The 16816-nt window shown below is 36.9% G+C and overlaps 1 protein-coding gene across 1 annotated transcript in view; it reads left to right on the forward strand.

Annotated features, from left to right (window-relative positions):
* The first annotated feature begins 214 nt into the window (after window positions 1-214).
* Window positions 215-16816, forward strand: part of TMC1 (transmembrane channel like 1) — a 56990-nt gene continuing 40388 nt past the window's right edge. The window contains exons 1-4 of the mRNA XM_041458446.1: window positions 215-248; window positions 8382-8444; window positions 8579-8948; window positions 14464-14604. Coding sequence (XP_041314380.1) covers window positions 215-248; window positions 8382-8444; window positions 8579-8948; window positions 14464-14604 — 608 coding nt within the window. The remainder of the gene's footprint in view (window positions 249-8381; window positions 8445-8578; window positions 8949-14463; window positions 14605-16816) is intronic.

Genomic DNA, 16816 nt, shown 5'->3' on the forward strand with positions numbered 1-16816 from the left:
GCATGCCAAACCTAAATAGTAAACGAAACATTCATGAAAGATTTATGACTTACGAAATTAGTATCTTCTTATATTTCAGTGAGTGAAACTTCACCAGCGCCACCCGCTAAATGACAGGCAGGATGATATTGTGGTATGCTTCATCTTGAACCACCCAGCCTTCAGACGCTCTCCTGTATATCCAGCACCTGCAGCAGCCCTGTGAAACACCACAATGACTAAACAGGACAAGTCGACAGAAGGAAATGGTAATTGCAAAAATAATTATGCAACTTTAGCACATATTCATTTTCTGCATGTAGCTCAACAATGTGAAAATTCTATTTTCTTTTACTTCTTTTTAATATAAAGTCTTGTTGGTCACACTTCATTATCTTTTGTTCAGAAATGTGTTTTATTTGGAAGTTGATTAGTTGTAGCATAGTAGTGTGGCTTTCCATTGATTAGTAAATCAAAAGATTTTGACTACATCCGTGTTACTTGTCTTACACTTACATGTAGTTTGCAGGAAATACTAAGAAAACAGTGTTACTTTGTGTCTTCTCTAAGGTGGATAAAAAAATGCCTCTTTTTCTTACTGCTTTCCACATTTATTATGAAATGTCAAACATTTTTTATAGTAAGATTAACACTATTTCTATATTAATACTACACTGTTCTGGATGTAAAAAATGTTTTTTGTAGGATAATAATGCCTAATGGCTTATTCTGGGGATGTGCAATGCAAGTCTAATATGGGAAGAGTTTTCAGTTCTCATGAGCAGAGCTACTCTTTCTAAAGCAAAGATCTCTATTGTATGCAACAAGCATGGTGTTTCTTGTCTTCAGCATGGGAGAAAATTGCCAGGGACCTTATTCTTTAGGTCTTGCTAAGTACCAGGGCTGCTACTACTAGACAGAGCTTCCTAGATTTTTAATCCATAACTGTAACTCTCAATATTAATAAAATATGTTCTACTTAAATAGAAAACATCAGAAGGGGCTGCTGAGAATTTTGACAGAATATAACAAGCAGTTAATTTTAAAAGTCCATCCTATTTGATTTCCTTTTATTGTCTGAGATCCTCTTATTTTTCTCTGCCTCAATTTTTTTTTCTACAACACCCTTTACTGACCAGTTTAATTTTCAAGCAGTATATGTTAATGGAACTAATTTTAACACAAGAGAATCACAGAATTTAGTGTAACATAGGCAAAGTACTTAATGGATACAAAAGAATTTTTATCTCCATAAGAAACCTTATAAGCATGACCACAGAACATGCACATTTTTATAAGCATTTATAATGAACAAATTCTAAGACTAACAAGGTTCTAAATTTGCCATTAACATCTGCATTTTGCTTGAAAATACCTGACTGCATTGACTTGTATTGTGATTCGGTGATTTTGTTATTAATTTGTATTATAGGGGATATTATTCCCATGGCAAGCCAATACTGCACAATTTTTATCTGGAGAAGGTAAAGATTTTGGTTGCTGAATCATGAGCACTCTTTGGCACTTCTTTTTTTTTCCCATGAAAATTTATCTTGTATATATAATTTACAGTAAAACCTAACAATGACAGTTATGTGTGTATTTGGAGATGAGATCATGTGAGTAAGCTTAGAACTGCATTATGATTTCAGAACATTTGAAAAGGCGAACCTCCATTACAAGAACTGAGACACTTCCAGAATGTAGTTCTCCATCCACTTCTAACTTAAAAAGTCCAGGGGCTGGAGCTATATAGCACAGAGTTCAGAAGACAATCTACTTGCAGTTTCTTTACAGGAGATTTTGTATCATCACTGCTGACAGTCCTGAGGAATATTCTTGCAACAGTTTCAAATAATGCATTTTTGCTTCTTGGCATCTTTGTCTCTAGTGAAACCCTTCTTGGATTGGTGATTCTTCTTGTTTCACAGCAAGTCTGCTGCAAAGTCTAAGATAGTAGGAGATGTATGGTTCATTATGACGAGTTAATGAATGTGAATTCATTGTTCTTGGCATCTCATACAGGAAAGGACAACCTAGGTCAAAAATCTTCAGAGTGGGTTTTCAAAAAGGAGCAGTTGGAAAGTGCCTATTACCCTCTAAATACAGGAAAAAGAATATGTGGTCATGTCTAGTTATCAGCCTTAAATGACCTTTCTTCTCCTGATATAGTAAAAAATATAATTGACTTCCTATCCACTAAGAACCCTTCACTTTTAACTTGAATGTAAACTCTTTTCTCCATATATGAAAGTGTTCTTCCCATTTTAACAGCATTATAAGTGAATGACAATGAGCTAAATGCATCCAATTTCAGAAATGGAAAAGGCCAGATTGGTATGGTTTAGTGCAGTCTTAGACTTCTCAAGGTGCACTGAACACAAAATTCTGATCCTAATTCTTGCAGTAAAGCCTGCAACAAAAATGGAAAATTGCCCACCACTGTCCCATTGTATGATGAAGACCAAGTGCAAGTGTTGTGTCTTGTTGTTTCACTGCAGTAACCACAGTGCCCTGCAAGCTGCTCAGCTCTCTAGCCTTGGATGAGGAGAAGCACCTCAACGTTAGGCCTTTGTAGGGCTAAGTAGGAAAACACAGCTATATCCACAGGGATGAAGTAAGGTACAGAGGCTTGGAAACTTTTACACATTTTCCTGGAGGGAGTGAAATACTGAGGGACTTCTCACTGAACGGTCTTCCCCCTCTACATTTTGTAGGCTTTATAACAGTAATATCAGATTTTAGAATCCTTGCACTGAAATAATGCAATAAACAACTTGTTTATCCCTGAGAGGAGGATTAGCCTAGAAGAAGTCCTGACCCTCAAACTGAGAGAGAGCTACCAAACCTTGCCATGTGTAAGTACAGCCCAGAATGAAGTTGGGGAGAAAGAGGAGAGTGCAATCAGGTGATGTATCCTCTGCTAGCTACAGTGTCAACATGACCTATGCAAGCTCAGTCTCTGACCTTTCAGTAAGAAACCAGTAATTTTTTCTTAGCAATGGAGAAGATATGAGTTCTTTATGGATGTGAATTAAATGGATTACTTTGTTCTCTGTGGTCTTCAGCTGTATTTTTCAAATATTGATTTCAAACATTTAAAATATTAGGTGGGTAGATTTTCTTTACTGCAGAGAGGGAAAACCCATTGCCCCAGAGACAATTTCTGGAAATGATTCAGGCATATAGTCCTGTAGGGCAGAGCATTGTACATTAAGACCAGTAAGTCTTCCAAGACCTTGGTGTCCTTATGCCATTGATTTCATAGCATAAATTTTTATCTACTTTGGTATTTATGATATGCCAATTTAGATGGAAAAAACAAACAATATATTAACCAGTTTGTGTACAACTGAATAATAATTATTATTTTACTTTATAAATTTATAGCTATTGCTGGTCAGGATACATTTTTTTGAGTTGTGTGATTTTTATGTTTGTTCATTGGAAGTAGAATTTGTGACCCTTACTGGGAAAAACAGAGGAAAAATAAAGCATGGTCTGAAATACTGAGTGTTGTGGTTGCTCTATAAATGTAATTTTTATTTGAGGTTTCTGTGTTTCAAGCTCTCTTCTTTTATGTGCAAGGCAAGCCAAGGTGTTCTTCCCAAAGTCTGGAAAGAGACTAAGAGGATAGGGTCTCTTGTGCTAAGGTCAAAAATATTACATGTTGAAGCCTTCACTAATTCACTTTTCTAATAGACTTTCTGTGATATCTTGATGTTTTATTTCTGGTGTATTTCACAGGTGTTACTTCCAGCGATATTTATTGTTAAAGGACTGTTGTGAGATAATCTCATATATCCTAGATTAGAAAGAATAATATGGAAATGTATGTAAATATACGGAACTGAGTGTTACATAACAGTACCCTTTTTGACTAGCAATTGCCAGGCATTTATTGTCTAATACAATTTTGCATTTCTGACATTTCCTCCTGTTGAAGGCTTAGTTTATTATCTAAGCTGATGCCTTTCCAGCACTTAAAGTACATGGTCCAGTTCAGAGGAAAATATAGTACTTGCTTAAAAGGCTCTGTTGGCAGATGATCCATTTCATTGGCTTGACAGTTAATTAAGTAGAAATTTATTTTTATATCATATACAAAAAGTCAGACATAATTTTTTATATACAGGTTGCTTTGCATTCCACTGAATTTTTTTGTAGTAACAAAATGCAGAATTGCTTAGCAGCAGTCAGCTTTACACAGTAGTAGTGGGAGCACAGATATTGCAAGAGTGAGCCATATTCTATGAGTTAGTTTCAAGAATTATTATTCCTCTCACAGTGAAAGACCCATAAAACTATGTCAGTATAGAATAAGTTAAAAAAAATCCAAAGCATGGAATCTGGGTAATAGCTTCTGAGAGAAGATGTAAAACCAGCTCGGGAAATCAAGGTAAGGGTAAAACTACTCTTATGATCTGCTAAATAGACACCTGATAGAACAAATGCTACAGTGTTATGCATTTTTTTTCTGCCCTTAGTTTCCTAAGCAGCCAACATGTCAATGTTTGGAGCCCTCTCCCTGAGCTGTCTGATATTCTGCCTTTTGTCTGTAACTTGCAGGTTGGTCTAAGCCCATATTCAGGACACCTTCTTTAAGTCTTATAGTCTTATTTATGGCTATAGTCTAAATAAGACTTCGGGTAAAACGATAGCTTACTTAGATTACATTATCACTGCCCTTAATCTAGAAAGATGAGAAAGTTTCCCTTAAACTACTTGGAAAAAAAAAAGAATATTATTGGATTCCTAGACTAAAAGGAGTTATGGACTATATCTTCAAATATACTTAATGATACATATGCAAATATACAGTCATTAGGACAAGATGATGTATCCTGGAAGGTGTAGCAGTTGAGCTTTTGCTCTGGGTCAGACTAACTCAAATTAGCTGAGTCAAAGGCTGCTATTAGCCCTATGAATATTAACACTGTGAAGATAAGAGGTTCTATCATGACTTTTCTGGAAAAATTGGTAATTCTAGACAGTGCTTTTGTGACACTTAGTTGCTTTTACAGGAGGATTCATTGAACTTTTGATAAGTGGGACCATATGATCTGTTTAAAATTCCCAGTATTAGTTTACAAATTTCTCATATAGTGAAGATTTTTCTCATATAGTGAGGATCTGCAATGAATACTACAGTTTAACAAACCGAAGCATAAAAAATACATTTTGGCTCCCTGTAGGATGCAAATACAGTGCCTGAGGAACGAACTCTACTGTTTGTTGATGTTGTGGTTTACAGTAGAACATCTAAATTAAGTGCTAAACTGCATTTAGATACAGTGTCATCACAAAGTGTTATTTGTGTTTGAACATTGTTGAAATGTTTCTCCGGTAATTCATTGAGAGAGGCTTTTACACAAGCATCTGAATTGTTGCATTGTGAGCTGCCTAGCCTGTTCCTTTCCTCTTTGAAAAGTATAATGGAGTTTATAATCTGAAGTAGTTGTTTAATAATAATAATAATAATAATAATAATAATAATAATAATAACAGTAATGTCTATTTTCCTCCTGTTACTTAAATGCCCAGGCAACTATCAACACTGGTCGTTCAATAATAAGTACAAAACAATCAGACACAAAAGTTATTAATGCAGCTTGTCTGAAATACAAGTTGCCAGAGGTAGCTGCAATGTGGGTGCAGTGTGGAGTGGTTGTGTAGCTTACATGAGCCCATACATATATGTGGTTCAGCACACTTCTCAGGGGTGACAAAGCTCTTCCATTCCCTCTCCTCTGGGATTTTTTTATCTTCTAAACTGCACCAACTGCTATCACTGCTGTGACCATCAATAACTTTTAGTTCTACCTTGAGCTTCAGCAAAATGCTCTCTGCATGCACCTGTGATGTGAAAGAGGTCTCTTTTTTGTAGATGTACCAGAATGAGAAGGGCACACCTCTAACAGTCTTCATATTAACACACTTTGTCTCCATTTGAGGTTCGGTTTGGAGATACAATTTTAAATCTTTGCAGACATAAATTTTGAAGGTGCACTAGTGCTTGCTGGGCAATCTGTAATACCCATTTCTAGATGATAGTCCCATGTAATCACTGGTCTTGCTTTCTAGGTTTTGTTTTATGGCAATATCTATTTTTGCTTGATTTTAGGCTTTTTCCTTATTTTTCAAAAATTGTTCTTTATCACTCATGTTCCTGATAATTCAGATGAAAAAAACCCCATGAATTTCTGAACACCCAGAACTTAATATTCAGATACACTCATAGCAGTGTTTTCAGTGCTTTTTCCAGGGAGTCTGAAATCTGTAAATTAGATTTTTATCTCAAACTTTCAGTGTAGAGAATTTGCTATCCTTATGCTACTAGAATTAAACAGATTCCAGCAGCTGTCTTCTACCTTGTTGAAGTCTCTGTGTCTCACAATCCCTTGTCACTGTCATTGCTATGTCTATATGATGTCAACTCAAGCTTGGTAGACTTCACTGCTGATGCATGTTTTAGTATATATGAGTTGTATGGCCCCATCAGGCTGCACTGAGGCAAATCTCTAATCAGTAAAGTGCTTTCCTTGGAATTTCTGTTTGGCCGGAGATGATCAGCCACAGCATTTGTTTTGATAAGAGGCAGTGCCTTACTGTTGCATGCGAAGTATCTCTTTAGAGGTGTTTGTTTTCATCTTCACAAGCTTTCAATAGCAGCACAATGGTCTTTATCAAAGGAGATCCCGTTACTGTCAGCAGCAGAAGGCATGTGTCCAGGCAGAACAAAGGGGCACTTATTTTCACATTCCAATCATAATATCAAATGACAACATTTTTTCATAATCTTAAAATTGTGGTGCAGACACTGTAGAAGTATAGAAAGTGTTAATTACAATTAGATGCTTTGTGTAGGGAAGTTAGACTCAGTTTTAATATGCCAGTTAAATTCTGGCTAATAACACTTTGCCTGTTACTACACATAGTGAAAGAAGACCCTGGATTCCTCCTTGTTTGCAGCCTGACATTCCCTTCATTTTACTCCTTTTCTTTGATACTAGGCAAAGTCAAGAAGTTAGCCACAGCAGTCCCTAAATAAATCAATTTGTGTATAAATTTTCGATGAATTGGTAGTGGCTTAGTAAAATTTATAAAAGAAACTGGGCAACCAGGCAATATGAAGAAAGAATATAAAGAAAAAATCAGAAATGTTACAGATGATTAAAAACGGAAGATACCTGCAGTTTGTTACCTAAAAAAAATGCAACTGTAAGGATCAGCACCTATCACCTGTCCAAACTGGACAACAGGGAACATACAGATTATATGGGAGTGGAACAACTACTAGCTACTTCTACTATTTCATGGTAATCTCTATCAGTCTTGTCATTAATTTCCTATTACCACCTATTTCTATAAATACCACCAAAGTGTCTAAAGTGTTTAGCCACACACAGAAGCTCAAAAATACCTGAAAAAGGCCCATTAGAACTTGGCTTCTCAGATATTGCTTCTGAAGAAACTTTCCTAAGGAATATCAGTAGCAGTTTCAGAAGCAGTTTCACATTACTTACAAGTTATGTGTTCATACCAATGTATTCAAAGAACACATTAATTAGATACCATGATGAATATAATATGTACAAGAGTATTTTTATTATTTAGTTTATTTTCCATAAACCCATGATCATAGTTTCAAAGTGCACCAGGCAATTAAGTGGATAATTTTCTGCTTATTAATAATAGCACAGACATTGTCTCTAATTGAGCTTATTGAGAATGTTTGAGAATGAAAAATTAAGCAAGGTGTTTCTAAAGATAAGCACTACAATCTTCTTAAAATAGACTATCCCTCTAAAGCCTTTAATGTTAAAAACATCTCATGTGGTAGAGTGGTTGAATAGAACTTTTATGTGGTAGAGCATACAAGTGAGCTAGATCAAGTTTTTTCCCTGTGTTTAGAGATTTGTCTGCTGGAACTGAGAGTAGGTCTGCTCTTTCTTTGGGATTTGCACTCTTCAGGTGTGCTGCAGGTCTGGAGCTTCATGCCCTCCAGTCAAATCAGAAAATGACTCTTTTAGTATTTTTTTAATTTCAGCAAGTTATTTATATCTCATGTTTATGAAAATCTCAGAGAATTGTTTGAGAAGTGTTTCCATCCTTGTTCTCCAAATTTTAGCATCCTTCTTTCCTATATATTGCTTCCATAAGTAAGAGTTCTTCCCTTTGAGGAATATTTATTTGAGTGCTGAAGGAAAGTGTGACTGTTTTTTCTGTCTTCATCTTACCTCTTGAAAACTGTTTGCCATGTTCCAAAAGGCTGGGTTCGTAAAATATTATAAAGAGGTACAAAACAGAACCTCTTTACCAATAATTTCTTGAAACCCCTGAATTCCTAATGATTGATCTACCCTTCACATCCACTGGCCTTCTTTTTTTTCATTTGACAGGTGGCAGTGATGACAATGAAGAAGGCAGTGCAATTGAGAATGAAGAAAATGCCAAAGGAACAGGTCAGTAATGTGGATTACTTTGAGGGCAGACACAGATGCTTTCTGATTATTAGTAAGAATGAAGGAGGGGGAAAGGTCTCCTTCTAACATATACTCTCCTCTAATGTGTTTGTATGTTTTTTAATCAATCACAGATAAAGGGAGGAAGAGAGCAACACCAAGAACCAGAAGAGCACATGCCAGAGGGAGAGACAGGCATGGTGATGAGGAAGATGAGGATGATGAACATGGGATGAGGAGAGCTGGGCATCGCAGGCACAGAAGCCGTAGACGAGGACGAGCAGCTGGAAATGAGGCCAGTGATTCTGATATGGAACCTGCAAAAGCCAGGAAGAATCAAGAAAATCAGAAATCCAAGGAAGATGACGAAGAAGATGAAGATGAGAAAGAGGGTAAAAGTGGGAAAGGTAAAAATGAGAAGAAAGGGGACAAAAAGTCTGATAAAAAAGGGAAAAAAGAGAAGGCCAACAAGAAGAAAAAAGACAAAAAGAAATCAGGATCAGGGTAATTAAGTTTTTTTTTTCTTTCCTTACAATAAAACCATAGTTATCTTACATAAAACTTGTTTTCACTTGTAGCTGTGAAATACCAAGAGTCAATATGACTACCTTACTTGTGACAGTCACATTGGAGCTAGACAGATATTCTTTGTCCTGCAATGAAGAAAAGACAGCTGAGTGAAATGGAAACTTTCCAGAAAGTCATATCTAGTTATATTCCAAGTATATGAGCTGTTTTCTAGAGAAAAGGAATGAAAATGACATAGGAGAAGAGAAAGTGGTAGAGGGAAGTTATAACATGTGAGATCTGCCCCGCTCTTTTCTTTCCGCAAAACTAAAATGCCCCGAACTCCAAGCTGATTACTTTCCAAGAAAGCCAAGTTTTATTTCCAGTAAAGAACTAAAATCTTGATGCTTCTCAGAAGATCACATTATTGTTTCCCTGCCAGTTTTGAGCCAGCTCTTTAAATTTCAAGAACCTGGAACCAAAAACTAGAATGGGATTTTCCAATCTGTCTCCCACTCACTTCCTCTGAAATGTCACTTTTCAATTTTCCAAAGTACCTAATACAACCTGGGGTCTTTATAAGACTCCAGTGACAGGGAGCCCTTTAGAAAAACATTTATTTCTCTGCCATCCTAGCATTCTCTTGCTCCTTGTCCCTTCTTGTACTTCTGAAAGGAAGCAACTCCTGGGAGCTGTGTACAAGGGAGCAAATGGAGCTGTCTCAATGGAGAGGGAGAGAAAATCCCATTCCTCATTCAGCACTTGTTACAGCTGTTTTTGTTCCCAGAGGCATCACTGCACAGCAGGACTAAAAACAAAGAAAAAAACACACTAAGATATGCTGTTGTATTAATTTGTCTGTGATCCCATTTCTATATCTTTCTACTTCATTTCCCTTCCCAATGAGAATGAGAAGGCTTAGAATCTTTCTTTCTGCTGGCTTTTCACTGTGCTGGCAATTATGCTCCTGTCTGCAGTTTCCTGTACTCACAGAGCAACAGCCCTGACTGTGTAAACCTATGTTCTTTGCTTATTTTTGTCTTCATTGTAAACATTTACCCAGTGTTAATTAAAAAAGGCCACTGAAAATAGAAAATTGAACAAGGGCGCAATGTTTTTAGTTGTCTTCCAAAGTTCTTAATATTAAAATACATAATTTTGGACTACATAACTTGAAATTGCTGCCTGAACAAGACATTGATCTTAAAGTAGTAAGACTAACAACATTTGAGGAAAAACTGAAGACATTCTCAAAGATAACTCAAGAGTATTATATTTTTAGACTCACAGGACCTTCTGAAAAGACTGCAGAATCATAAGAATATTTTAAAGTATTTTCAAAAGGAAAAACAGGATAATGTAAGAATGAAGGATAGCAGACTGGTGATCAGTTTGTCTGTGATTAAGATAAAGGGTTTGCAAAGCTTCAGAATGGAAAATAAGGTTGGTGGTATAGAAATATAGCCACTCTAGCAAGTCCAGGAGGACCTATAACAACAACTCTCTAGAGTTTAGACATAGACCTTGATGATGCAGTTTTTTAATTGCCAAGGTGTTTCAGCATGAAATAGCAGGAAAAGAGCATAATCAGAAGTTGAGAAAGAAAACACAAGAAAAATTTCCCTAAATGAAAAGTGGAACTATTTGACAGAGAGATAATATTGTATTTATCGCTGTCTTGGTGGCTTTTGCTAAACTCTAGAAACATTGCCCGTTTTGGTGAGATCACAATGCAAGACAATAGAATCTGCTGCAGTTGCTGTCTTCCCCATCTGTACTTTTCATTTAAATCAGGAAAATCTCTCCATCCGCTACTTATTCTACATAAAGGACATGAGGGAATCCTAGAAGAACTCTGCATTGATTTTCTGGTTTAGTTGTTTTGTTTTTTCAAGACTTAAATATTCTGCCCTTGGTTAATTTGTGGTAGTGAGTTTCCCAGGGTAATGCCATGGTTCAAGGAGTTGTTTCTTGGTGCGTTTTAAATCTTCTGTTCTTAGATGTTAACGGTTGTTGATGAGGCTGACTGTTGCCTGTTATTGAGGGTATGAAGACAGCCTGCTCTAGTGTTTATAATCATCAACCCCAAAATATCAATGATAAATTGCTCCTTTATTCTCCCTGTGGAAGTTGGAGATGTTCATGGGTTAAAAAAATGGTTTAGTTCTTTACTCCCTTGTTTCATTTTGTCTGATTGATTTTAGAAACTCTGTGCTGTCACATGGAAAAAAAATAGGAAGGAGATCATATTCTTCCTACTATTTAGCTCTATCTGTGAGTAAATTGACTTTTGTTTAGTTCACTTGAGAGTATAAAACTTCTGTGAAAGCTTGGAGGTACATTGAAGATTAAGACACTACTTTTTTGTAACTGAATAGCATTAACTGTGAGGCAATGCTATGGGGATTATCTGTGTAAATAGAATTTACACACACAACACAAAAAAAAAAAACTAGAAAAAAAGATTTCAAATTTAGTCACATTGATTAAATTGTCATGCTATACCCTCAAAGTCATACCAGTCTTGTTGTGTAACGTCCTTGCTCAAAGAAAATATTTTCATCCTAATTTTTAATGCTACACACAGAAATAATGAGAAAAGTAGATTATATCCATAAAGAGGAGATGAAACTAAAACCAATACAGAGATGTATAGTAAGGTCATAAAACCAAACTAGAGGTTAACAGAATGAAGAAATTCATTGTGTGTTCAACTTGAAGAAGCACTTGATTTCAAGAACTCTACTGACTTAGATGTGTACTGAAATGGATCCAAGGAGGATGGGGTGTTTGCATCGAGATATTTATTGACACTTGATGCTTTATGTTAGCCTGCAGGTCACAGTGAACCCTTCTGGCCTTCAAATGTGTGAATAAAAACCTTTTATGAAAGGCTAAGACTTTTGGTTGCAGAAGACAGAATTTTGGTTTCCTGCCTTGAATAACATGGTGTTCCACCACTTGAGCTGAAGGAAAAGTCTGCTGTTACTCCGCCAAATTTGGTTGCATAGTGTAAACACATTAGAAAAATACTGCTTTCTTAAAGAAACTCTGAAATTTGGATTTTTTATTATTTTTCTGGTTCCAAAGGAAAGTGAAGAATGGAAGATGAGACATGTTTGTAAAGACAAGCCAAGCAGTAGCTGGCAAAGTGCACAAAGCCTTTATTATCCTGGCTTGACCTCTTGTGTTCTGTTAAGCCTCCTTTTCTCAGTAAGGTCATTAGCACAAAGCCCTCATGTTTCCCACTCTTTCTCTGCAGCATTCTAAACCAGGAAATTCCAACTTTGCATAACCCACCAATCTTCCATTAAAGGACACATTTAATGCCAGGCACATCACTCTGCTTAGTAAAATGGAGAACAGCTGATTGCAACAATAGACTCTGAGCTCTCTCAAATCAGACTTTTAATCCTTCTGTTCTTCATGAAGACATGACTCTCTTTGCATTTTCCCTCAAAATTTTATGCACAAATCACTTTGTTATCCTTTATCCATCTGACTTCAGTTTTCATACCATTCTCAACTTGCTATTCACAATACTGGTGTGACAATAAATAGACGTGGTTCTCAGTAGCAATTTTTCTTTATGTATCTTCCAGTTTTCTGTTTTTTTGTCATGTAATGCCCAACATGGTAAGACTGATGGGTACAACTCTCTAAGGTGACAGTCTATTCAGTATGGGCCACAATGATGCTCAGAGGTTTGAAGTATCTCTCCTACAGAGCAGGCTGAGAGAATTGGAATTGCTCAGCCTAGTGAAGAGAAGGATCTGGGGAGATCTGCCTTAGGGCAGCTTATGAAAAAGAGGGAGAAAGACTTTTAATATGGCCAGACACTCACAGAACAAGGGGCAAAGGTTTTAAACTGAAAGAGAATACATTTATATTAGATGTTAGGAAGAAATTTTTACTCAGAGTGTGGTGCAGCACTGGATCAAGTTGCTCAGAGAAGCTGTGGATGCCCCAAATCTGGGGAGTGTTCAAGGCCAGGTTGGATGGGGTCCTGAGCAACCTGATCTAGTGAATGGCATACTTGCATAAGGCAGAGAGGGTTGGAGAGAGAAGATTTTTTCCTTCCAACCCAAACCATTCTATGGCTCTACGATAATAAGTAGCATTTTAACCTTTAATGGCAGGGTGACCCACAGCCATGGAAGCCCCTTCTCTTTGCTGACTTCTGTGTGTCTGAAAGTTTTCAGCTCATCCCCTAATGTTTTGCTATAATTAAATAAAATTTATGAAGACCATAAGCAGATGATCAGTAAGAAACTTGCATTTTTCTGTGTTTCAGATAGTATTTTGCCTTTATTTTCTTTGTTTGTTTTGAATCCTGTAAGTATTCTTGCTGGTAAACTCTTGTGTCATTTATACCATTTAGATCCTAAAAAGACCTGTGTTATCTGTTTTGTTAGAAGAAAAGTTATATTTTTTAAATTATTCAGGAGATAGAACCTATACGTTAGGTAATGAATGATTCAGCATTCACATCAGATCTTGGACATCAAACTCTCAGAAAGGTGAAGTATGAGCAAAAGAGTCTGAAATCTACTTGCTTGATAAAGTCTGAATGAATTTTTCTCCAATCAAGCCAGAAACCATTAAAACCCCCCAAACAAATCTGCAGTACACTTTTAAACATTCATAAGACAAAGAAACAAGCAAGCAAATCAACAAAAGAAGCTAAAGAAAGCACAAGAAGAACAGACAGAAATGCATCAAACTGCTATCACCAAGACATCACTCAGTGGTAGTTGCCACTGTCAGCCTTTTAAGGCAGAAAGTTGAAGTCTATTGATTTCCTTTCTATAATTTTTCTGTTCACTGGCAAAAAAAGAGGAAACACTTGTTGCTGATGAACTGCTACATGCCATTATACGAGATGCAAGATTACTCACAGAAAAGGGTATCTATGCAGAGTTTAGGAAAGTGAATATTTTAATCAGCAAGTCTTTGGAAAGATGTATGGACATCAAACTGATGTATGGACAATATGTTCAGATCACAGACACTACATACCTGGAGATGCCAATACAATTGCACCTCCTTTCCTAGTATGCTTGCTGAAATATGGCTTTGAATTTTTTCCCATCTATGAAATGTTATTGCCTTGGTAAGTGCATAGGTTGTCATTTGTCTCTCTACTGTGACATACTGAGGTGAAGGAGTTTGCTTTTATGGCTGCAATTACAGCATGCTCACTTGACCATAGTACGTTTGGTGGGACTCTTAGGAGGCTGATTACAGCTGCAGAAAAAATAAGTGACTGTCAGATTTTACCCCAAGAGTGCTGTTCACTGTCCCCCAACTCTGCACTTTGTGTGCAAGCTTTGTCTTTCATGATCAAATTAATAACAAGTCTAAAGGAAGTATGTCCTCCCTTCTGTGAAAGTGTGAAGGCATTAATCTAGCCTCAAAATTAACAAAAATTAGCACAAATTATGTTTTTCTGTGGAAACTTCTATCCTATCTGAGTTTTGGTGATGTTTTTTGTTCCTGCTTTTGTTTGAAGCTCTGATTCTGAATCTGAGGAGGAGCCAATTACAGAGGAGGAATTGGCCAAGCTGAAAGAAGAGGTAGAAGAAAAAAAGAAACTGATTGCCACACTACGAAACAAGCCATGGAAGATGAAAAAGAAGTTGTCTGTCCTGAAGTATGGTTTGATTTCCATAATGAATATCTGTGGTCCTGCTTTGCACTGTTTTTCTGAATTTCCACTTTAGTTCTACACTCACAAAATTAATTTCAGACCACCTCTAATCTCTCTTCCCTAGGAGTATGCTCACTGTAAGTGGAGGTAAATGGAGTTGCAGATCACTGCTTTCTTGTCCCAGTGGAGCTGAAATCAAATATGGAAAAGCTAATATGGAAAGCTAATATATTTTCATTCTCAGAATTTCCATTCCATTCCACAACCCAGCAAAAAATCTTTTCCTTTTCTTCAGTTAGGTTGATGTTGATGAATTCTCCCATTCGTGAGATTAATATCTCATTAATATCTCTCAGAAAAATGATGAAATTGCAGGATTACCTCAAAATTGCTAGAGAGAAAGGAGAGGATTTTTCTCTCTAATTTGACTTTAAAGAAAGAAAAAAAATAGTTTATAGAAACACAAACTCTTTGGAAGCACAGCTTGTACTTTCATGCAATTTTATTTATGCCACATAGAAAACTGTATTTTTGTATAACATTCCTATCACTATATTTACTTGGAAGCCAAAAATTAAGTATTTCTTTATATTTAAATTACCACCAAGCACAGGAACTGAGTAAATAGAGAGAATTTTATTCTTTTGGCAAAACTGCTATGCTCCCCTGTTTTGGATAACTAATTTGCTGCAGCAATACCAAGAGAGCAACAAAACATATCTAGCAGAAAAGGATGGCCTGTCCTGCAGAGAGTTTTTGGTATGAACAGAAAACACAGATATGAAATATGGTGTGGAAAGTCTGTAGATTTGTCCTTTCAGAAGGTAAGGTAATTTTGGAAAGGACAAACTTGCAACCAGGTAGTGAAAAGAATTCAAGTACATAAAAGGGAATAGTATCTAGGAGATGCAGAGTAGAAGAATTGTGAAGGTAAGAGAACTTTCACAAAATATAAATGAGCAGATTAGGTTTTGGATAGTCTACAGCTGAAGGATCCCCATGTACATAAACTTAACATTTGTTTGTAGTCTTTCTATGGAGAAAGCTTCTATTTTTACAACCATTATTCTCTCCCATAATTCCTAGCAATTCCAAGGAAACTTCATGACTTATGTACCTTAGACTATTTTCCATTATTGCTTTTCCATGGGGGTGGTGATGATGCTGCAACATGTAGCTCAAGGATGATCAAGAGACACTTCTGGGCCTTGGGAAATCTGTGAGGAAAGGTGGAGCAGAAGTTATTTTTCCTGCTATACTTCCAGTTGTGAGCACTGATATTGGAGGAAACAGATGCACCCAGTCTATTAATACAGTAATTCACAGAAAAATCCTCCTAGAAACTCTGCTAAGGCTCTTGGAAGATGGGGAGGTGATTTGAGACAATAAGCAGGGAAAGAATTACCTGAACAAACCTTCTTTGATGAAGTTACTACATCAGTGGACAAAGGAAGGGCTGTGGATGTCATTTAGATGGACTTCCATAAGGCCTTTGACAGAGTACCCCACAAAATACTTCTTCCCAAATTTTAAAGATATGGATTAAATGGGTGGACTGTAAGTTTGCTAAGAAATTGTCTGAATGGTCACACCTAGGGAGCTAGTGGTCAATGCCTGCTTGGACAGACCTTTGGAGAACTTGGGGGTGCTGGTGGATGGAAAGTCAAAGGAAAGCCTACAATGTCGGTTTGCAGCCCAGAAAACCAAACCCAAAGCAGCATGGCCAGTAGGGTGAAGAAAGGGATTCTGCTCCTCTAAACCACTCTAGTGAGATGCCACCTGGAATGTGGGGTCCTCAGTAAAGGAAAGGCATGAACCTGCTTGAGCAGGTCCAGAAGAGGGCCACAGAAATGGTCAGGAGACTGGAACAGCTTTCCTATGGACACAGGCTATGAGTTGGGCTGTTCAGCCTGGAGAAGAGAAGGCCCTGGAGACACCTTATGACAGCCTTTCCATGCTTAAAGGGGGTTTTTAAGAGAGATGGGAGCAGATTTTTGCAAGAAGATGTGGTAATTAGACACTAAATAATAAAACCTTAAAGAAAAATGGTAATAAAAACTTACAGAATTTAGATTCAGACTATATATAGGGAATATATTCTCTACAGTGAAGGTAGAGGGACACTGGATGAAGTTGCCCAGAGAAGCTGTGGATGCCCCATTCTGGAAGTGTCCAAGGACAAGTTGGATGGAGCTCTGCTCAACCTGACCTAGTA

The sequence above is a fragment of the Pyrgilauda ruficollis genome, unplaced genomic scaffold, assembly GCF_017590135.1.
Source record: "Pyrgilauda ruficollis isolate IOZ18807 unplaced genomic scaffold, ASM1759013v1 scaffold128, whole genome shotgun sequence".
Lineage (NCBI taxonomy): Eukaryota > Metazoa > Chordata > Aves > Passeriformes > Passeridae > Pyrgilauda > Pyrgilauda ruficollis.